Source organism: Podarcis raffonei, chromosome 6 (genome assembly GCF_027172205.1).
Source record: "Podarcis raffonei isolate rPodRaf1 chromosome 6, rPodRaf1.pri, whole genome shotgun sequence".
NCBI classification, from domain to species: Eukaryota; Metazoa; Chordata; class Lepidosauria; order Squamata; family Lacertidae; genus Podarcis; species Podarcis raffonei.
Window position 1 is genome coordinate 48,131,246 of NC_070607.1, and position 22,570 is coordinate 48,153,815.

Sequence of the window (22,570 nt, forward strand, 5' to 3'; positions counted from 1 at the left end):
AACCCACCTGAATTCCTCTGGGGGTCAAAAATAGCCATAGGACAATTAAAACAGAGGAAGAGAAGTGTTAGCTACATTTTCCATTCTAATATGAAATCAAATGCAAACATCAGGAAAATAAATTCAGGGGAGATGGTAAGTTGCGTGGGGAAGACTAAAGAGCTTCTTTTAAATTTGTCTACCTGTTTAACTAATAAGTTATTTAAAACAGAGTTTCCAACTGACACCCTCCCCCAAGTACTTGATCTATTATTGTGTAGCAGGAGTAACTTGATCTGTGAATAAATAAGCATGTGAAGCTTTAAGGTGTGGAGATGAACATCATCACCAGCTAATATTTCCACACCAAACTGCTCTTAAAGGCACTGTTACAAAGGTGTTTGGAAAAGTTGGAAGCCCTGTTGAAAAGAGCAGATAATTTAGTTTTGTTTTAAAGTTGCATTGGCAATTGTAATAAGCTTGCATTCAATAACTTGAAGCAAGAGAGTTTTTATTAAATAGAAGTTAAAACAACTAGTTTTCCGCCTTCAGCTGGTCAGGCTCCACCCACTCATAGATTCTCCAGGGATCATCTTCCAACTCCCATCCCAGTGTTTCTTATACGGAAAAGTCTCTCAATTACTACAATCACCACAGTCATCATATGCAATCCTAGTTCACAGGATGGATAATTTCTGGGAGTACACAGGTGCATTCCCATCAACTTGTGGTATGGGGAATCAAGCATCCTGTCAGGTCACAATCCCACAAATTTAGGTTCATAATAAGAGTTACTTTTAGCTGTGCAGCTTTTCCTTTAATGCTTGCTTGATGTGCAGACTTTAGCAGATTATAATGCTTCTCTCCATGCTGTGAATATATCACCGCCTGAAGTGAAATGGGAAAGTGCCGCCCTCCCACCCCCCTTTGATTACTGGGGTGACATGACTGCAGCTTCTGGGTTCTGGTGAGATCTTGTGAAAGGTCTGTGAGATCTCACCAGAACCGGGAAACCAAAGCTGCTTCTCCTCACTTCTCTGGCATTGGTGGCAGAGGTGGGCACAGTACCTGTGAGGGTGCCACCCCTTGGGATTCTGCCATCTGAGGCGGCTGTCTCAGACCTCCTCATGGGCAGGGCGGCCCTGGAACAGAGGGAATTGCCTTATACCAGGTCAAACTTCTAAAATAAAGGAGGACTGCAAATTCTAACATAATGAGGAACCTGTGAGACTACCACCCATCACCTTTGACCATGCTGGATGGGTCTGATGAAAGTTGGAGTCCAAAATGTCATCCAGGTGTACTACAACTCCCACCAGGCCCAGCAAGCATGACTGATGCTCAACGGTAGGTGGAGGGCACCAGGTTGACGAAGACTCCTCTAGCCAGTCCAGCACAGTTAAGATGGAGTAGGCTGAAAATTAGTTTTAAAACCAGATGGTGCTCTCAACATAAACTGTAGGATGATGTCCCAAGTGGTCTCTCTCACTCCCTTTCCCTTCCCGAGCCCTACTAAACAACCCTACTGAGCCACACGAGGAATTTCTGAGGATCTTCCCCACAGCATAAACTAGCTCATGGATTGGAAAGAAACAACGCAGAGTTCACTGTCCTAGGAAAACCGAGCTCAAGCCAACTTTGGATTTGATTCATTGGTTTGCCTGCCTCTCCACTGTTAATACTCCAAGGCCTCGGTCGGGGGGAAGGGAGTGAGCGAGGAAAAGCTATTTTTATCTCTCTCGTTCCCTTTCATGCATTCTTCCGAATTTCCCCTTGGCCTTGCAGAAAAAGAAAGTCATCACGCAACTCCCAGCGGGCAGCGGCTGCTTTAAAAAACTAACCCCGCCCCCTGGCTGGAGGGAGGGTTCCCTAGCCGGTGACGTCTGCCGCGCTCATTGATAAAAGCCGCGGGATTCCCTGGCCGCGGGTAGAGGCAGCGTGCGCGCGCGAAACTGCCGGGGCTCCACGTGATTTTTGTGCGGGGAGAGAGAACCGGGGAGAGGGCCGGCCCGCTCGCAGTAAGTGGGCCCCGTCAGCCATGGAGCCCGCTTGCTTCCTCCAGCCGCACCCGTTCGGCGACCCTGGGGTGGGCTCGGATTTGTACAAGCCTTCGCCTCCCGCGGTCACTTCGCCCAAATCCGACCGGGTAGAGCAGCCGAAGCCAGCCGAACCGACGCGGATCATCACCGACCCGGTCTCCGGCAGATCCTACAGCAAAGGCCGCCTGCTTGGAAAGGTACCTGCGGCGTCTTGGGAGAGCGGTGGGCGAAGGAATTTCTCCCTTCCCAGCCCCGCTGCCTTCTAGTCTGAGCCGGCCGGCTTCTAGCGTGTGCGGCCAGGGCTGGGTTAGTGAGGGATCGTGGATTTAAGGGCCAATTCCGACACACCACCCCGAAAGCTACCCGCGAGTTACGGCGGAGGAGACTTTCGCATAGGGTGACGAACAGCAGCACCCGCGGCTTGTCGCGATAGGGGACCCAAAAGTGCCTCATCCGCTTCCCATCCTCCCTCTTCTCGTTCTCTATTTGCTCGCGTGGAGGGTTTCCTTCCCCCGCCAAGCCTTCCCGCTTGATCCGAGGCAGGCATGTCGAGGCACGACTCTTTTTCTCTCCCCCCCCCAATCTCGTTTTGTGTGGGGCTTCGGGTGCAGATGGGGCTTTAATATTTAACTACTCGTCATTCATTCCCCCACTTCGTATTTTAGTGCGCTCTTCCCCGTCCACCCACCCCCAAATGAGGAATCGTCCCAACGACCGGAGCTTTTAAAGAAGACTAGATAGAAATGGTTTAAAAGCGACCGGAGCTTTTAAAGAAGACTAGATAGAAATGGTTAAGCTACCCAAGTGGGTCTTAGTTTGGGGGGGTGCGAGAGAGGGAGAGAGAACGAATAGGAGGCGGGAAATGGCTGCTGTTTTCCCCCAAAAAATATATAATAGGCCATCTCTTAGGACTTCTCCAGGGCAGCTATGATTCCATTTGACTGAGTCAAGCACGTCTGGGACCGGATGTTCAAATCGTTGTTCTTAGCCCTTTGGCGACTAGTAAGCCGTTTTCTGGTGGGTTTCTTTAGGTTTTGGGTTCTCTTGCAGATGCTGAACTGCAACTACTGGTCTAATTCAGTGAATATGTTCTGGGATGCCATAACAGATCCCAAGTGCATTCTTATACTATTTGTACAACATGGACCACAGGGATTTGGGGGGGGGGAGAGGGGGGAAGGGATATGGTTGGTGATTTAGATTACTTAATCTGCATTATTTATAGTCCTACTTCAACAAAGTAGGTGCTGGGGAAAGCTGACCACCATACCTTACACCTTCCAGAGAGCTAGTGTGATACCATGATTGGAGTTCTGGGATGGGATGTAGATGGCCATATTTAAAATTCTGTTTGCATGAAGTTTGTTGAGTTACCTTAGGCTGGTCATAGTCTCTGCCAACTGTTCTGTACAGGGCTAAGATTATGCTACTGTGACCTCCTTGGAAGAACGGTGGAGCCTAAATGTAAAAAATTTAGCAGACAACTTGGGGATTGGATCCCAACAGTTTCTCATGTTTATCCAGGAGTGTCAAGTAGCTTGCTTACCTCATGCAGTAGATTGCTATTGGAGGCTTGCTAATCTGCAATATGGAGGTTTCAGAAGGGTGGTGAGTGTCTGTTTCTGCCTGAAACATACGTTGTAGATATTTTCCACATTTATTATGCAATTTTTGTGATATACAAATGACATGAGAAACTTGGTATACATACTTGTATAACATTATTGTTTATAAAATCCTAATAATAATAATAAGCACATATCTGATGCTTACTGTTGCGAAGCCATGTGAGCTTGCTAAAGATCAGGGATCAGCAACCTTTTTCAGCCGTGGGCCGGTCCACCATCCCTCAGACCATGTGGTGGGCTGGACTATATTTTGGGGGGAAATGAACGAATTCCTATGCCCCACATATAACCCAGAGATGCATTTGAAATAAAAGCACACATTCTACTCGTGTACAAACACGCTGATTCCTGGTCTGTCCACGGGCTGGATTGAGAAGGTGATTGGGCCGCATCTGGCCCCCGGGCCTTAGGTTGCCTACCCCTGCTAAAGATGCTCAAATGGATTCTAGGCAAGGACTTCAGTGATTGGAGAAGGGGCCTTCTGTCTGCTGTTCCCTTAAAGGAGCAGGGGCCTTCAGGGTTCCATTCATCCTTTGTTCCATTCTATAGCATCATTCCCTGGCAAATGCAAATTTTGCTCAACAGCCGATTTAGTAACAAAGTCTGCAAAAGAATGCCATTTTTTGTTGGCAGTTAGAAAGAAGAAAGATGACAGAACATTTTAGAACAGTAAATCAAATGCAACACTGTGGTAATAGTTGTTGAGATGTTGCATGACTGCCCTGGTTATATGCATTGCAAACACTGGTTTCCCAGACTATGCATATATTTTTCTTTTTTGCATTAGAACTCTTCTGATTCAATTTTTTTCCCCTGGCTCAAAACCACCTTGCTCATTGAGCAATCTGTGTAATCAGGTTTCAGAGTAGGGGGTGGGGGAAAAGCAGCAGCATTTCCACTGGAAATCTCTCCTCTTGGTGAGCAAAGCTGGCATTGTTTCGAAGATCGTGCTTTGAAGGAGGGGTGCGTCGGTTGGTTCCTTTTGCCCTACATCAAACAATGTGATGTGTCATATGGAAAATCTGCTCATTGTGTATGGGGGTGTCTTGGCACTTCCAAACGCAGCAGAGCTAATGTCGAATTTGGCAGTGTGAATAATTCTCTCTCTCTCCCCAACCCCTGTTCTTACTGCTTCTTTGAAAGATCCTTTCTGGCAATACCAGCCAGAGCTGTTTCTGTGCTGATGCCCAAGCTAGGATTTTATGAGAAACTGGTTTCTCTTTGTTCAGGATGTTGTATAGGTGTGAGGCTTATTTTAGGTAAGGTGTGGGCTGCAGCAAAGATATACTTTCTTTACAGCTGGAAAAACCTGTCTCTAGTCCTCCTTCAGTGCTGGTTGTCTTGTGAGGAAAACTAAATCATATTCTGTTAAAAAAAGCATGATGACAATGGGTGTGGGGAAACCCAAAGGAATAGACACAAACCCTAGGATAGTGAGAGCTGTAACATGAAATAAAATGTATGCCTGGAGAATGTGCTAAACCATAGTCAGAAGTGGAACTGTTTCTTTAAAATGGAATGTTTTCACTACATAACATGCTCAAATGTTTGAATTAGGAGAATATTTTGTTTACCATTATGAAAATAAGTTGGTTTTCAAGTTACACAAACTTGCCCATAAATTTTGAATATCCAAAGGGGCAGGACACAAATGGTGGACTTCCTCTGTTCAAGTTCCTCAAACTTGCCCCTCCTGACTTGGAATGGAACTTTTATTTTATTGAGCCATATACTTGGCCTAGGTTATAATTTCAATATATTGCAATGTCACTGAGGGAATGGAATGGAATGAAAGAAATGTCTTGGGCATGTTTCCCAAACTTGAAATTATGATGCTGGATCCCTCTTATTTAAACAAAACTTGGAAGCCCGTGAAATATTTGAGTTTATTATTGAGTCTGTTCTTTAGCACCATGGTTGAGATATTACTGTGCTTAAGTGGCTATGACCATGTTTTGAAGTAGTCCATCCTTAAAGGACTTGAAGGGTGAGTTCACATTAGTTTCTTGCCATCTGGCTGGGTTCCTGTTTTGGTATACTTTGCCTGAGGTGCTAAGGCAGTGATCTCAGGCGTATGTTAGATGTTTCTCACACTTCAGGTTAGAATGCTGTTAGTCATGCGGCAATTGCATTTTCTGTGATCTCATCCTACTTAGATCTGAATTGGATCCCGTCCTAATCCTGTATCCTTGCTTTTTTTGGTCTTGATGTGTCTAGTTCTAGTTTTAGGTGAAGATCTGAGAGAATGCTGAGTATGTTGAAAGCAGGCTCATGAACCTCAGTCCAAAGTCCAATCATTGACAAGCATCAGACCTCCAGTGTCTCTAGGAAAAAATGGTTTTTCCACTACTACTTAGGAGCCTTTTAACTGGAGATTTTCTGTATCTACAGCATATGCTGTACAACCAACCTTCTGAACTAAGGACTCCTCTTCTGATACCCAATACGCATGAATGAAAGCAGGCAGTTCTTCCAGTAACTTGTGATGCCTTAAAAGAAGAGCCTTAAAATCTATCCTCAACTAGTGTTTTATGTTGACTTAGTTTTGGTGGCAAATATAGTCCTAGCACTTTGGCTGGAGACCGCGGTTCCCCTATTTTTATTTTAGAAGTCAAATTGATGGTACAGGTGCCAGGGGGAAAGGAGACCTGAGATGCTTCCCATGAGTTGCTAATCTATCAAGGACAAGAAAGGAGTTCTCTTTAGCCCACCCTCCTAATTGCTGCCTTATTGGTTTGCAGGGTGGATTTGCAAGGTGCTATGAAGTAACAGACCTCTCGAGCAACAAGACCTATGCAGTGAAGGTCATTCCTCACAGCAGAGTGGCCAAGCCACACCAGCGGGAGAAGGTATGTAGCTCCGAGTCCAGAGCAGAATGAGGATAGCTGGGGTGTTGGCCATATCCCTAGCTACCAACTCTTAAACTTTCTGATTATGCTTCTTCCAGATCATCAATGAAATCGAGTTGCACAGAGACCTGCACCACAAACACATCGTGAAGTTCTCACATCATTTTGAGGATACGGAGAACATCTATATCTTCCTTGAGCACTGCAGCAGGAAAGTGAGTCCCAACTTTTCTTTCTCTACAGGGAACCTGTACCTCCCCATCAGGCATACTTTATTTCTATTGGACTCAATGTTTTATTGCACTAACAAAGGGCAGCAGAAATAGAACCTGTAGAATGGTTTGCATTGAACAACAGGCCTCTGCCTATACTAGATATATCACCCACTGGATACTTCCCATGGGTACAATGGATGAAAGTATGGTTTTCTGTAATGATTAGACATGGTAGGAAAAGGTGGGATATATTACTGCAGCACAGGGAGATGCTGGGTTAGAATGCCTCTTATTGTGTCAAAGCAGTAGGACCAGTAATAGTGGCAATTAGTGCTGCTGTCAGACATTTCCCAGGAGTGCTGGGGACCATGTAGGTCAGGCAGACCTCTTTCAGCATCCTTGGGAATGTAGGAATGTTCACAGGCAGGTTTCCTTACCGATACTGAATTGGCACATTTGCTGTTTGCCATTTGATACTCCTGCTTTGCATGATACAGCTCCACAAATGCTTGCATAAGAATCTGTCATACAGGTGCCCTTGGCATGGAAGCTGCAGCTGCCATGCATAACAGTCATGCTATTTTAGCTGCTTGTTCTCTGTTTGCAGTTCAAACCCCTGTAAACACAGTAAGTCAGCCACTGGCATCTTAATGGCTTTGGCTGCTCTGGGAGAGATCAAACTTGATATAAAACTGCCCTGCAAGGATTACTTGTTGGAATAGTGCTTGTATAGAAGGAATTGGGATTGGATCCAGGATTTCACACAGGAACTTCATTTTGCTAAAACAGAACTGGTTATTGCTGTCTAGAGCCTTTTCTTGGTGCACTTCAGTTGCATTTCTTAATGTTTAATAGAGTTCGTTTATCTTCATTCGGCTTGCTTGTAAGCCTTGCATGATTAAATCTGCAGTCTTCACATCCATTTTGGAATAACTGTTGGGAGAGGTCTAGTAAATCCCCCTGGACTTATGACTAGCCTCGTGTATAAAGGGCACATTGTAGCACATCTTGGAACCCTGAAAAGAGATTAATTTTAGAGAAGCCATAAAACATGAAGACGCATCCCTAGCTGGATTCAGAGGTTTAGGATGGGAGAAGGAAGAGAATCTGATAGTGGAAGACAAGTGTGTGAGAGTTTTGGAATACTTGCCCAAACCACTGTTTTGAACCTGAGAGGAGGTTGGCTTAGCATTGCCCAGTGAGCTTCATGGCTGAGGAGTCCTTTGAATATGGTGCTTCCAATACTAATACTGGAACAACTACACCACCCTGGTTCTTGCCTGCAATACACCAGGACAACTAGTCATTCTTAGACTAATAAGTCTGCAAGAGCATCTCTTTAACCAAACCTTTTCTCTTGCAGTCTTTGGCACATATCTGGAAATCCCGGCACACCCTTCTGGAGGCAGAGGTCCGATATTACCTCAAACAGATCATCTCTGCCTTGAAATACCTCCACCTTAAGGGCATCCTGCACCGGGATCTGAAACTGGGTATGTGCAACATAGCTGCTCTCTTCTTCATTTGGGAGCGAATTTGTATTGTTGAGGTTGAAGTAACCTTCAGAAGTCAGCATCTAATCTCCTTGTATCTTAGAAACTTGCATTTTAAAAATACAATAACTGGGTTTCTAGATACTAAAGCCTATTCAGGAAATGCTGTTCTGTGGGGAATAAGCACAGCTTTGTCTTCTAGGTATCTAGAGGAGGAACTGCTGAGACAGTTGCACAGTGTTTGACATTTAGAGCCCTGTTATTTTCTGTTGCAGGTAACTTTTTCATCAATGAAAACATGGAACTGAAAGTTGGAGACTTTGGTTTGGCTGCCAGACTGGAGCCTGCAGACCAGCGAAAAAAGTAGGTGGCTTGATGTTCTGTATGTTGCCTGGATCACTTTCGGATGCTCTTTCATTGTCGAATGCTGCCCTAGCTTACTCCACAGTAAAGAGGTTCTCTTACAGTGTCTCCTTGGCCAGTTTATCCCACCACACACACCCCTTTGCAGCTGTGTGCGTTTGGGGAAGGGGGAATTGGAGCACAACAGGGACACTGGACTTGAAATACTCCTTTGCTTCAGCCTGGAACTTGGTGGTGAAAGGAACAAAGCTGTTACTGTGTGTGCAGTTCTGTCTAAGGCAGAAGCCACATGTTTGCACAGCAGAGAGAAACAATGCCCAACCTTATATTGGATTTCTGCCTCATGCAAAGTGTTGCTGCTGTAACTGCGATGGGCAAGCATACAGCGTAGAAAGGAGTTCTGGATGGGGAAGGGTTCTTAACACAACAGGGTAGCAGTGAGTGGGTATAGGTGCAAGGGACAGCCGAGTCAGTACTATTGCAATTCTAGTCAGAAAGATGTGACTGAGGCTACTGGGAGGCTCACGCAGCAAAGTAGTATGGTATTGGTTGGTTCATTCACATGTTGCAGGGGCACCAGGGGGCTGGAAAAGGAGCTACAGTGAGATGCGCCAGTCAGAGCCTCAGCTGCAGCATTGAAAACTGGCAGAATGATCTTGTCAGATCAGGGTTTTTGTTACCCACTTGATCAGCTGTGATCCTATTGTAGTAAAATAAACCTTGTTCACTGTTTGCTTCGAGTTAAGAAACTATAATCCAGCCTGTACTATTGCAAAAGAGGACGCCCAACGTCTAACAGTAGAACTCTTTAAAAAAGGGGGAAAAGAGACCTTTTTAAAATAAGAGTTCTGTGGTTAATTGAATCACATGTTGTAACTTTCCCCAGGTACATGTTTACTCAGCTTAAATCTTTGCAGTAGGAAATGAATCTGAGAGGATATTGTGAAAGTGGTATTTCTGTAGAAACTTCAGTGAGGTTGGTGTGGCTTGGCATGGTCTATGGTAGAAGATCTTAAGATGTCACAAACGAAGCTGCCCTGAGCCAGACCACTTGTCCTTGATAGCCAAGGGATTGAGCCTGGGACAGAGTTCTGCATGCAAGGCATGCACTCCACCACTGAGGCATACCCTTTCCCCTTTACACTTCCGGCAGCAGCATTTCCTATGCCAGAACTTCCCTTTTTGTACTGCCGACATGGCGAGGAATCCCTGCTGTAGCCCAACTAATGATCCTATGTGTGTTTGCTTCCAGGACTATCTGTGGTACCCCCAATTACCTTGCCCCCGAAGTGCTCCTGCGACAAGGGCACGGGCCGGAGTCAGATGTGTGGTCTTTGGGCTGTGTCATGTAAGTCCAAAGCACGTTTTTCCCCCTCTGAAGGCTTCTTGCAGGCCTGTTTCAGTGCTGCAACTTCTTGGCTTTTTAGCTCTTTTTGTATAGCTAAATGGGAGGAAGCAGGATTCTTTGGCCAGCATGTTCTAGCACAGTGGTTCTCAACCAGATGTTGTTGGACTACAATTCCCATCACCCCTAATCTCTGGCCTTGCTAGCTAGGGGTGATGGGAGTTGTAGTCCAACAACATCTGGGGACCCACAGGTTGAGAAAGGTTGCCTAGCACAACTTAAAGCTTGTTGAAGATTAAGTACTAAAAAATAATAGGCTACAAGCAAAAGCTTGGAGTGGGCGGCAAATGCAGGAACCCTAAAGAGAAGTGGCGATGAAATTAAATGCATGAAGCATGGAGTCTGCATGCAGCTAAGCAGCCTAAATTCCAGCTGTTGACACCTTGCTTTAAACAAAGGATTCGTCTCCTCAAAAAATGTTGATGGCTTTGTGGGGGAAATTGTTAGTTAGCCACAGAGCACCACTGCATATCCCTCTATCTGGGGCTCAAACAGACAGGTGGTAATTGAAGTCGGGGTTATTGGAGATTGGTGGAGTGAGGAATCAGTTTGCTCCAAGTATATTGGGATCAAATTGAAAACAGCTTTGTAGGGCTCCTTGCTAAGTGCTTATTGCCTCCCTATTGCTTCCTACAAATGCTGAAGCGCTTGTGTCAGCTTGACAGCGTACTGCACCATGTTCTGCACTAGATGAAGCTCACAAACGCTTACTGAGGACATTTTAAGAGGGAAAGTAGTGGTTGAAGCTTTTCAGAGGTTGATAAAGCTGAGGGCTTTGCCAATTTATTTTAAGTGCTCTTGGCTATGATAGTAGTGTGGAATTCAGGCTACCTGTTGGGTCCCCTGAGCAATGGAAGTATTGGTCTGAGTATTAGATAAAAGATGCTTGTATGCTGAGCATATGTTGCTAGCATAGCTTGACTGCAACTAGACCCATAAAGCTTTGCCCAAAATGACTGCTTAAATGTATTTCTGGGCCATATATAAGATGGTCTGTTTTAAGGACAAATCTGTTTATTTGATGAAACTCAAAACACCACAAAGCTGCTGCTAATCTTCCACAATCTTATTGACAATTTCATTAGAACAAATGGAAAAAGTGGCTGGCCTGTGGTTCACAGCTGGCTATTTGGCTCAGGTGCTATTCGGCTGCTTTCCGGAGTGTCGTCTTAAAAAATAGTTTGTGCCTTCAGCTGTCTTTGCCCTGGTTAGCCACAGCTTCCTGTTAAGTTTTCACAGCGCAGTAAATGGAAATTTTTATCTTGAGTGCTGGGGGGTGAGGGAAGAGTAGCCTAGAACCTGGTGACTGCAAAGGGGAGATCCCTCCTTCTCTCCTTTTCCCAGTTTTCAGCTAGGCACAGAACCTCTTCTAGAAAGGCTTGGCTTGCTAGCTCTGATCACATGGAAGGGCTGTCACTTGCTCTCCGGATGTGCCTCCGGTCTGCAAGCACCTGAAGCAACAGCAGTGTCTTATGAGCTTCATTACAGGGAGCACTTAACTGGGTGTTGCCGCCTGTCAGACTTCCTCCAGAGTTGTTGCTGAGTCATGTGCTCATGGAGGCTGCCAAGGGCAGGCTGCTAGGCCAGAACTATTCTTGAGTCTCCTCAGCACTGAGTGAATTCACCACTTGCCACCTTTCTTCTCCCCACCCCTCAGGTACACGTTGCTGTGTGGGACCCCCCCTTTTGAGACTTCTGACCTCAAGGAGACCTACAAGTGTATCAAGCATGTCACCTACACGCTCCCAGCCTTCCTTTCCCTACCAGCCAAGAACCTGCTTGTTGGCATCTTGAAACGCAACCCTCAGGACCGCTTCACGCTGGAGGAGATCTTGGACCATGAGTTCTTCACCAAAGTGAGCAGCAATCCTGTGTGTGTGTGTGTGTGTGTGTGTGTGTGTGTGTGTGTGTGTGTGTTAGCGATGTCACTGCCAAGGTAGTAAGCTAGGCTACACAACATGCTGTAAAGTGAGAAGTGGCAATGTCTCTTTCTTGGGGTGATAACTTCTTCCTATTCATATGGAGTCTATGACTGGGCCACCACCATTATTGGAATGGCAGTGTTCTATTAATATGGGTGTTAGCTCCTGGGATCCTGTCTGGATTGCAATTTAGATAATTACATCCTGCTTCTAATTATCGCTTAACAATCCTCAGATATCTTTGCTCTATGCTGCCTGGTTATTATACGCTTTCCAAGGGTGCATGTGATTTAGAGGACTTGCAAAACTTGTGAATGTGGCCAAATCCTGTTGATTGGCAATAGGGCCTTGAAGAAGCTGCCATTGGTCCAGTATATTGTGTACAGTCTGTTCTGATGCATAGCTCAGCTTCACTAATTAGTTTTCTCAACTTTAAAGGGATACACGCCTGATAAGCTCCCGCCAAGCAGCTGTGTGATGGTGCCAGAACTGAACCCCCCCAACCCTGCCAGGAGCCTGTTTGTTAAGGTCACAAAGACTCTCTTTGGGAAAAGGAAGTCAAAAGGTAAGTTGCACGTTGACCTCTTGTTCTGGGAGCTGGCTGTAGCCCCTGTGAAAACTTATGCTCACACTTCTGCTTAATAAGAGCCCTGCTCAGTCACCTAGCTCAGTGTTTGGTTCCTGCCAAGGCCAACAATATGCTTTTGGGAAGCACATAAGCAAGGCATGAGGCTAATAGCAACATGTTGGTCCTGCGTGGAGGTAGCCACTAGTTTTCCCTTGATGTTTCATCTGCAGGATTGGGAAACTGGGAGATACTGGGATTGGCAATAAACTCTAGACACTGCAGCCCTTCACCACCTGACGCATGGAATAGAAGAATATGGGGAAAGGAGGCTTGCCACTTGGATCCTTAAATTAACTCCAAGTGGCCAAGCCAGAGCAACCCCTAGAACTCCCATGTCAGTCCCTAACCCCTAATGTATGTACTTGACAGAGTCTACTTTAAGCAATATCTGCAGCCATGTCCTGTTGACTTTGTGTTAGGATCTTATTAACTCGTATTCTTCTTACTTTAGTTAAGAAGGCTCCTTCAGAAGAGAGAGATGATATCTCCAAGCTGGTAACAGGCCTTGTGAAGACCTCCATCTGTAGGCAACTGAGCCACAAAACTGTCGAAGGGAATGAGGTAAACTAACTGCAGGAACTTGGCTGTTCAGTTGTGGCTTTCAGAGGAAGGAAAGAGAAACCAGGAAGTTACCCTGCTATGTGCTGATCAGACTTTCTGTCTCCTTAGGTCACTCCTTTGAATGGTCAGAGTCCCGGCTCTAGCCCAGTAGATACGGTAGCAGAGGAAGGCTCACAGAAATCTATCTCCAGGTCTATTCGTGGGACAATGGCTAGCAGCAGCTGTGAAGGTGAGAAGTGGCAATTTCTCAATTAGCAGTTCCTCCTTAACAGTGTATTTTGGTCAGATGGAATCTGCTGTCTGTCAGGACTAGTCCCAGGGTGGTAGAGGGCCTTAAAGAGCAAAGCAGAGAAGCACTTCATCGTGGACAGTAGGGCCAACAAGCAGTTTAAGTCTTGAGCAGACCGACTCTGAACTGGCAGGTTCAGTCTCACAATGCCTATCAGTCATCGAAACTGAACAACAAATCCATTCTTAGAGGCGGGGTAACTCTGGATACTGGAGACAATTGGGGAGGCCATTGCTGTCACATCCTCCATTGTTTCTGAAAAAAATCATTTCTGCTCGTGGTTAGATAATGAATTCTATTCTGGGTTCGATGGTCTTTTGGCTGGGTCCTGTAGGTCTTAATGTTAGAAGTGACTTAATTTGAGGATGCAAAAGCTGTGGCCCTGCAGAGGTTGTTGGGCCCCAACTTCCTTCAGCCCTAGACTGCATAGCCAGTGGTTGGAGATGATGAGAGTTGTAATCCAGCAAGAGGGGGGCAAGGGGTCAACAGGTTCTTCATCCTTTCTCTTCCCACTCCCATTTGAATTTTGAGCTTCGGGAGCAGAAAATCTCTTGAGCTTGGCCCATGTAAGCTGATTTTGTAAAAACTTAACTATCTTCTTCCCCTCTTTCCCCCACCCACTAGTATTTGAAGACTGTGTCACAGCATCATCTGTCATTGAATCAGCCATTGGTCTTCTGAAGAACTGTCTATCTGTCATGCCACCAGGTAACTTAAGCTTCAGGGAGTATCACAACCCCTGGGATGGTTAGAGACAAATGGAAGAACTGTTGTCTTGGATGTTGATATTAGGGAGGAGAAGGAGAGTTGCAGCCCTAGTTCCTCTAACCTGCTAAAGAGGCTTTTAACATCAGGCTCCCTGGATCTCGGTTACCTGATATTTGTCGTCATCCAGAATAAGGGCCACCTTCTTTTAGGTAGCATCCTGATGGAATGCAGAAACTAAGGGGTGGTGTGTGTGTCCATCTACCTATTTATCTAGATAAATGGTAATCCAATTATTAATTTGCAACATCTGGGAGTAGGAAAGTTGAGACTGATTCTGTTCCTATCCCAAGCATGACCTCTTCTCTTTCAACCTCATTTCAGTACCACTTTTGAAATAGGTTTGAACCTATTAGCTTTATTTAATGAGTACCTTTCTTCCCTGTCCAGCTGAGAGGAATCCTGCTTCCCTGGCTTGCCATGAGCACTTTGTCTGGGTGAGCAAGTGGGTGGACTATTCCAACAAGTATGGTTTTGGCTATCAGCTCTCCAACCACAGCATTGGTGTCCTCTTCAACGATGGAACTCATATGGCCCTCTCTGCCAACTGGAAGTGAGTGGAAGAAATGGACTTCCTGGAGGGTTTTGAGGTTGGGAAGTGTAGAAGTGTAGTCATGGCCTACCTTGACTAGGACTCAGGTCCTACTTGGCCACCTTCTGGTGTGGTGAGGGGGACTGCAATATATTGTATGGATCAAATTCTTGAGTAACCCACAAGCATGGGAGAAGGGGCTTCCCCTATTTGGAGCAAGGCTAGAGGACTAGATTGTGGGAGGAGTTGAACATTGTGCTGAAGGAAGTATTTTTTTAGTGTGAGCATTTCTGCTTGCTAGGCAGAATGACCTCCCTTCTCCCTGTGTGTTCTGGCGGTTCTACCAACCCCTGCCCCCCAGTAGATTGAGGAGGAGAGGGCAAGTCCAGTTTGCAATAGCAGGCACCCTTGCACTGGTTTCAGCTAGTTGAATGCACTTAGTTGAATCAGGCTCTATCTTTATGATCTTATGGTTGTGGGGACAGTCTGTGTTTGCCCACATGGGGGTTTGTCTTGGGATGATGCAAAAGGTCTGATTCAATAAGGAACAGACAACCTTTAAGGGTATGGTTTTTTTGGAGCATAGCAGATAGACCAGTTTCATAAACTGAAGCTGAAGTTTCATGACTACAATCTGGCTACTGCAGCTAACTGCATTCTCTTTCCCTTCAGGAAAGTGCATTACAACCTGACAAACAGCAAGCATTTCTCCTTCCCGGCTTCAGCTGTCCCTGAGCAGCTGCAGGGGCAGATGGGTGTCCTGCAGTACTTTGCCTCATATATGGAACAGCATCTAATGAAGGTGAGCAGCTGCCTGGCTTGGCGTAGTTGGTATGTGTGTACAGAGTTAGTTGCAGTGGCTTGCTGACGACTCAGCTCGATGCAGAAAACACGAGTTGCGTTTTAGCAGAGAACATTCCCCCTTGCTCTCAAGTATGTTTGACCATATTCAACGTTCATAGGAAGAGCCTCCCTTGAGGTCTTGTGGGATACACCTGAAAGCACTGAAGCTTTCATCATATTGGCCAAACTTTGGTTCGTGGCTCCAAACACCAAAGCATGTATTTGGTGGGCTCTTTACTGCCAGATTCTGCACTCCTAGTTGCCTTGCCGTGCCTGCTCACATCTTTGACTACTTCATGTACTCAAAGTCTCGATTGGTGGATGGAGTAGGACTTCCTTTCCCAAAGCAGAGATGATCCATTAAATGGATGTGCTAATTCATGTTCCTTGAATTTGGCTGGTACTTATCTTCTCCTTTGGCTTGGCAGTAGTGTTAGGGATAAAGTTATACGGAAAAACAACTGCTAGGACTAAGCCAGTCATGTGGTGCCAATGATTCTCTAATTTCTCTTTTTTCTTCCCTTCTCTCCATTCCCCCCTCCAAAAAATCTCAGGGAGGAGACTTACCCAGCATAGATGAGACTGGACAGGTTCCACTGTTGCTTCTACAATGGGTGAAGACTAATCAAGCCTTATTGATGCTTTTTAGCAATGGAACCTTTCAGGTAATAATGGCACCAAGTCTTTTTAGTAGATTACGTAGGCCCTATGTCCTACCTATTGATGGAGGTGACACATGCTGGTGTTTCATATCCATACCTCAGCTCAGTTGCTATAACTATTGTGTGGGGTATAATCTGAAGTGTTGCCTTTTGCTTTGGAAAGAAGCTTTCTGTGGAGTGCTTCTGAGAATGTGGATGCTAAGCTGAAAGTAGATGCTGGGCTATCTGCTTTGTAGAGCACATTCAGTTTGTTATGGTTACTCTGCTATTTTTGAGTAGCAGCTGGTGTCTTGAAATTATGAATTCTAACACATTTTAAAGCACCTCTACAAATACTGAAACCTATCTGATTCCCATAGGCCCTTTTCTAAATCTGGATTCCTATCCCTTCAGCAATTTGCCCTTTGTTTCCACTTAGATGGAGATGTCTGTGGTGGGGGCATAAAACTACACTCCATATTAAGGCTATGCTAGCAGATACCTAGGTGCAGGCTGTGGTTGATGGCTAAACCCAATTGAGTTGGGAGTCCCAAAGGGTAAGGAGTGCTACACAGAAAGAGGCACAAGTATTAAATGTCTGTTGTGTTCCTTTATTCTAGGTGAACTTCTACAATGATCATACCAAGGTGATCTTCAGCAAACCTGACCACACCTGCCTCCTCACCTACATAAACCGTGACAGGAATTCCTACACCTACAAGCTCAGCAGCATTGCAGAACTTGGCTGTTCACCGGAGCTCCAGCGTAGGCTCAAATACATCCTTAAGCTGCTTCAACAGCGAGTGGATGCATAAGGCTACAGGGTGGACACCTGGTATCCTTGGCCCTTTCTGTTCTTCCAAGAGCTTTGATGTTAACGGTGCAGGAGAAGGCAACGCTTGAGACATCAGAATTCTTCCTTAGTCACATGCCTTTCTACAAGGGATAACTTCAAAACCCAAACTGCACTCAGATTGGGCCAAACCCTTCTTCAGAATCCATCAACTTCTGGGATGCTAGCCACCTAATGACTTTTTGTTATTGTTAAAGAAATGGGATTTTTTTTCACTTGCTTTGACATGACTGCTCCAGTCCACACTGGAGAGGAGGAGTAGAGATAATTGCCTTTACTCCTGTGTGGCCTTTGCACAGATGGTTATGCACATTGGCTTGTTCATGGGGAGGGGAGAATCTGTGATCCATACACTCCATGGGAAACAAGTAGTGAGGGTAATAGCAAATCTTTTTTTTTAAAAGTTTTCTGAGTTTTGTCCAGTGCCTAATGCCAAATCTGCTGTTGGATCTTGGCATCTCAGAGTCTGAAGGGTTAAAGGGCTGCGAGTCCAGTTCATGTATTCAGGCTAAATCAAGTGATTTCTGTTGTGAGCCATTTCAGGCTCTTGCAACACTACCGCTGCCTTCCCGTGGAATGCAGTTTTTTTGGTTTTTTTTTGCTCAGAGTTGCATTACTTGCCTAATCCTTGGCTGGTTCTGACTCATGGACCAAACAAGAAATCTGTGAATTGGGTGTGGCTGCTCTGCTAAGAAGGGCAGCAGAAACGGATGCTGCAGAGGCACAAGATCAGACAAACTGCTTCCCTGCTTTAGCTGTGATAGGACTACCACAATCCTTGGGGGACTGTAGTTAGCTGAAGAGCCAGCTGGCTGCCTTCTGGAATTGGTAGAGAAGAACTGCTACAACTCTTTAATTTGGGAGGAATAGCTGAATCTTCACCCTGAAATCAGGGTTAATTCAAATACCTAGTGCTGCTGCTGCTAAGCACTCGAGGCTGCAAAGGTACATGTTGGATAATGGAACTTTTACACTAATTAGGCAAATGGGATTTTTTTTTCTTTTTGTGCTGAGACTGTGAAACACCCTGTTTGCCTCATTTTCTCAGCTGTTTTCATTCCAAGATGCAGCAGAGGGATTCTGTAAATTGCCATGGTACAGACTTGAACGGCTTCGTTGGAAGCTGCCAGTTTAATGTTTTGAACTTGACAAGACTATTTGTCCAGCTATGGAGCCTAAATGGTGTGAACATCCTAAGATTTATTTATGTATTTATGAGCTATTTATTTTGCACCTGTGTCTTGTCAATCATTGCACACCATGTCTCCAAAAACCCAGCTGTCTTGATTACAATAAAACTCATTTTTATTTAAAAGCAAAAGAACAATGGTTACTTTGTAGGTGTCTCATTGGTGGTTAGGAGTTTCATTGGGGCTGCCGGCGAGGCAAATAAAAAGCTGTATCAATGTTTCCTTGGTCTAGACTACTATGACATATTCGTGCTATGGAAAGCTGCTTCATATATTAGCATGTCCCCAGAGGAAACTTGGCAGGTGTGCACTTACATAGACAGTAGACATACATCATGTGCTAGCTAGCAATACAACATTAGCTACAGATAATAAAAAACAACTTCCGCTCAAGCAGCAGCAAAAAGAGATTCTTTTATATACTTAGTTTGGGGAACAAAATTCACCTGGTGCTAGAGAAATCAAAGAAGGTGCATTCCTGGGCATTGCACTGTCAGGATCCCGCTGCCAAAAAAACCCTCTTCCCAATAAATCTCTACTGCACTTGTTGGGGTCACCTGGAAAGGGATCTCTGAACTTGATCTCAAAGTCTGGGAGGAAGCCATTGAGTGGGATTTAAAGATCAAAAACAGAATTGGGAATTATAATATATAATACATTTTTATTTATACCCCACCCTTCCCGGTTCAGAAAACTCGGCTCAGGGCAGCTAACAACAAATTTAAAACACTTAATTGTAGAAGCAGCATAAAATAGAGTATAAAAACACGAATAACAATAAAATTCAAAGTTAAGAAATCAATTTGGGGGAAATCCATCTAATAAGCATTAGATAGTCACCAGGGCTAGCTGGCTGAATTAGTCCTACTTGGGCCAGCAAGGAGGCCAGGGGAGAATTAGTTGTGGGATCTCAGAGCGGGTAAGTTTCATAAAAGAGGAGGGGGAGGGGAGGGAAATAAAAGATCAGGCTGAATTCAAATTAAAGGCCAGGTGGAATAGCTCTGTCTTACAGGCCCGACGGAAGGAGGTTAAATCCTGAAGGGCCCTAGTCTCATGGGACAGAGCATTCCACCAGTTCGGAACCATCACTGAAAAGGCCCTGGCCCTGGTGAAGGATAGTCTGACTTCCTTAAGGCCCGGGACCTCTAAACTGTGGTTATTCATGGGCCTTAAGGTCCTCTGTGGGGCATACCAGGAGAGGTGGTCCCGTAAATACGAGGGCCCTAAGCCACAAAGGGGTTTAAAGGTCAAAACCAGCACCTTGAACCTGACCCTGTACTCCACCGGGAGCCAGTGCAACAGGTAAAGCACTGGGTGAGTATGATCCCATGGCAGGGATCCCATGAGGAGCCTCACTGAAGCATTCTGCACCCGCTGGAGTTTGTAGGACAGTTTCAAGGCAGCCCTGCATAGAGTGAATTACAGTAGTCAAGCCTGGAGGTGACTGTCGCATGGATCACTGTTGCCAGATCGGGGTGGGAAATTGGAAGTGGAAATGGACTGGAAGTCAGTGCTGATGAGAGAGCACTGGTGTAACATGATCAAAACATCTAATCTTGCAGGCTTATTCGGGACCAATTGAAGTTTCTGGAACATTTTCAAAGGCATCCTGCATACAATGCATGGCGGTTATCCAAATGGGTGGTTACCAAAGCACATGAGTAACAGAAGCAAAGGCTATTTTGGTCTAGGCAGAGCATGAACGCTGGGGACTTCCCTGTACACAGGCAACATGGCTGGAGGCTGGTTCAAGCATGAAGTTATGTCCAGTACGGAAATCTCTTGCAGCTGTTTGAAAGTGGCTGAGATGTTCCTACTTGTGAGAACTGATTTAGACATTGCATAGACTAAACTAATGAAATGCTGAGCTGAGATGTCGTGTTCGTGGGTTGTTCTTTTAAAAAATCCGTCTACAAACATAAAGTGTCCTTATCGTTGCTTGTGATTTTTGCTGTTCTTTGATAGTCAACGGGTACAATTTACAGCACCTAATCACAGTATAGTAGGTGCAGGATTTCTCTAGTGACCTGTCCAAAATGAACCCCCTTTAGGAATTATTGGAGGTACTTGGTGTATGTTTCCCACCTTTCACTGACTGCTTTTGTAATCTGGGGAACCGGGTTCGCGTCTCGGCTCCTCCACATGCAGCTGCTGGGTGACCTTGGGCCAGTCACACTTCTCTGAAGTCTCTCAGCCCTACTCACTTAACAGAGTGTTTGTTGTGGGGGAGGAAGGGAAAGGAGAACGTTAGCCGCTTTGAGACTCCTTCGGGTAGTGATAAAGCGGGATATAAAATCCAAACTCCTCTTCTTCTTTTGTTGTCACCTTGTTACCTCTAGCCTCTTATTTTACTACTATTTTTGATGAGTACGCAAAGGAATTTCCTCTGGGTTGAGGTCATGTGCAACAGTGTGTGTTAGACAAAGCCACCTGCTTTGTTTGGTGCCCTGACATCCCTTCTCTTGGTGCTGTTGCCATCAAAGGCTTACTGAAGCATATCCGGTGTCTGCAGAAATGGGGCAGCTGTTGTAAAAAATGGAAAGGAGTTATTTTAGGGCAGGAGTGCTCTGTGTAAGGTTGTGAGCTGGCTGTTTTTGAACTGGACTGAGGGGGTTCTCAGGTCATTCTCAGACTGGCAACAGCCAAAATGTGCAAGTATTTAATTGAATTACCATGTACAACTGAACAATGGCAGACTCCATAAGATGAGCCCTGTTGGATTTATTTATTGATTTCTACCCCACCTTTCCTCCAAGAAGCTCAAGGCAGTATTTATGGTCCTCCCCTCCCCATTTTACCCTCACAAAACCCCTGTGAGGTAAGTTAAGCTGAGAGGTGGTGACTGGCCCAAAGTCATCCAGTAAGCTTCATAACTGAGTGGGAATTTGAACCCTGGTCTCCCAGGTCCTAGTCCAACACTTCCTCCTACATGTGGTGATTGGTTTGTTAAATTTAATGCTTGGTCATATGTACAGTGGTACCTCAGGTTACATACGCTTCAGGTTACAGACTCCGCCTAACCCATAAATATTACCTCGGGTTAAGAACTTTGCTTCAGGATGAGAACAGAAATCATGCAGCAGCAGCACGGCAGCAGCGGGAGGCCCCATTAGCTAAAGTGGTGCTTTGGGTTAAGAACAGTTTCAGGTTAAGAACGGACCTCCAAAACGAATTAAGTACTTAACCCGAGGTACTACTGTACATGTATTCACCATTAAGTGTACATGGGATTGTAGCCTTTGTTTGCTGTGTGTTGATTTGCCAAATGTTTATCAGGGTGAAGAAAGTTGTCATTCTTAATCAGCACTGAGACTTTTTCTGAATGTTGGCTGCAGCATAGTTTATGTGAAAAGCTTATTAAGATGGCTTGAGATGTTAGAGCCTCCTGAGGTCATGGAGTTAGTCCATTCCATCTCCTCTCCACACCCTCATACCTACCAAAAGGAAAAAAAGTATCATGGAGATTCTTCTTATTCATCTAAGAGACAACTGTACAGGCAAGTGGGTTGATAGATGGAATTATTTTTCTGGCACAATCAGATAATTGCACAGATACAAACTGTTCAAAGCACACCCACATGAAAAACGGTATCTTCTAGCAACGGGTTTAAATTACGGTAAGCCTGATGCTACAACAGCAGCTAGAATACTCATTGCAAAGTACTGGAAGACACAGGATCTACCCACACTGGAAGAATGGCAGATGAAGGTGATGGACTACATGGGTTTGGCAGAAATGACGAGCAGAATCCGAAACCAGGGAAGAGAAGCAGCGGAAGAAGAATGGAAAAAGTTTAAGGACTATCTAAAGAAATACTACAAAATTAATGAAAGTTAGAATGATGTTGGACTGGAAAGTAAATGGTTACTATTAGCAATGGTTAAGACAAGGAGAATAAGGAAGATTAGCTTAAATTTAAAGTAAAATAAGAGAAGATTTGCTGAGTAATTGATTAGAATTTGGAATACAGAAAAGGGAGGCATGAGGAAGTCGAGGAAGAAAGGTTTAAGAAATTAGGATATGAAATGATACTTGTTTTTTGTTTTTTTTTTGTTATGGTTTGTTTATGTATTTGTTGTTGTTATGTTTTGTTTGTGTGGCTATAAAAACTGTTTAATAAAAATATTTAAAAAATAAATAAATTACGGTAAGCCTGTAACTTCTTACAGCACCTTGCAGAGAATTCATGGCAAATACAGGCACCCAAATCCAGGATTGTTACAGTTGAAGCCAGTGTCCTAACTTTGAGTCATCTCCACACTATACAGTAGATGGAAATACATTGGTATTTATGAATATTTCATGCCTTTTCTGTACTTGCTTTTCTCATGAAGTTGATGCTGATATGTACTGAATCATCAGTAGATGCATGTT

General features: G+C 44.9%; 1 protein-coding gene across 2 annotated transcripts; it reads left to right on the forward strand.

Annotated features, from left to right (window-relative positions):
* The first annotated feature begins 1,895 nt into the window (after positions 1–1,895).
* On the forward strand, positions 1,896–17,408 carry PLK3 (polo like kinase 3). 2 transcript variants are annotated; one of them, XM_053392594.1, is made up of 15 exons: positions 1,896–2,215; positions 6,388–6,495; positions 6,594–6,710; positions 8,074–8,203; positions 8,479–8,566; positions 9,819–9,914; positions 11,629–11,827; positions 12,332–12,458; positions 12,973–13,082; positions 13,191–13,311; positions 13,996–14,079; positions 14,527–14,689; positions 15,341–15,470; positions 16,066–16,176; positions 16,773–17,408. In XM_053392594.1, the coding sequence occupies exons 1-15, from the start codon at positions 2,018–2,020 to the stop codon at positions 16,965–16,967; spliced, it is 1,977 nt and encodes a 658-aa protein (XP_053248569.1). In that variant the 5' UTR covers positions 1,896–2,017; the 3' UTR covers positions 16,968–17,408. The 2 variants fall into 2 exon arrangements, with proteins under 2 accessions (XP_053248569.1, XP_053248570.1); XM_053392595.1 differs by lacking the exon at positions 1,896–2,215 and adding an exon at positions 2,970–3,035.
* Positions 17,409–22,570: the final 5,162 nt, after the last annotated feature.

Excerpts from the sequence above, each read along its gene's own strand:
- PLK3 (XM_053392594.1), top strand. The coding sequence starts at position 2,018 with ATGGAGCCCGCTTGCTTCCTCCAGCCGCACCCGTTCGGCGACCCTGGG. Across the intron at positions 11,828-12,331 it reads ACCATGAGTTCTTCACCAAA|GGATACACGCCTGATAAGCT; the intron begins GTGAGCAGCAAT and ends TCAACTTTAAAG. Across the intron at positions 13,083-13,190 it reads AAACTGTCGAAGGGAATGAG|GTCACTCCTTTGAATGGTCA; the intron begins GTAAACTAACTG and ends CTGTCTCCTTAG.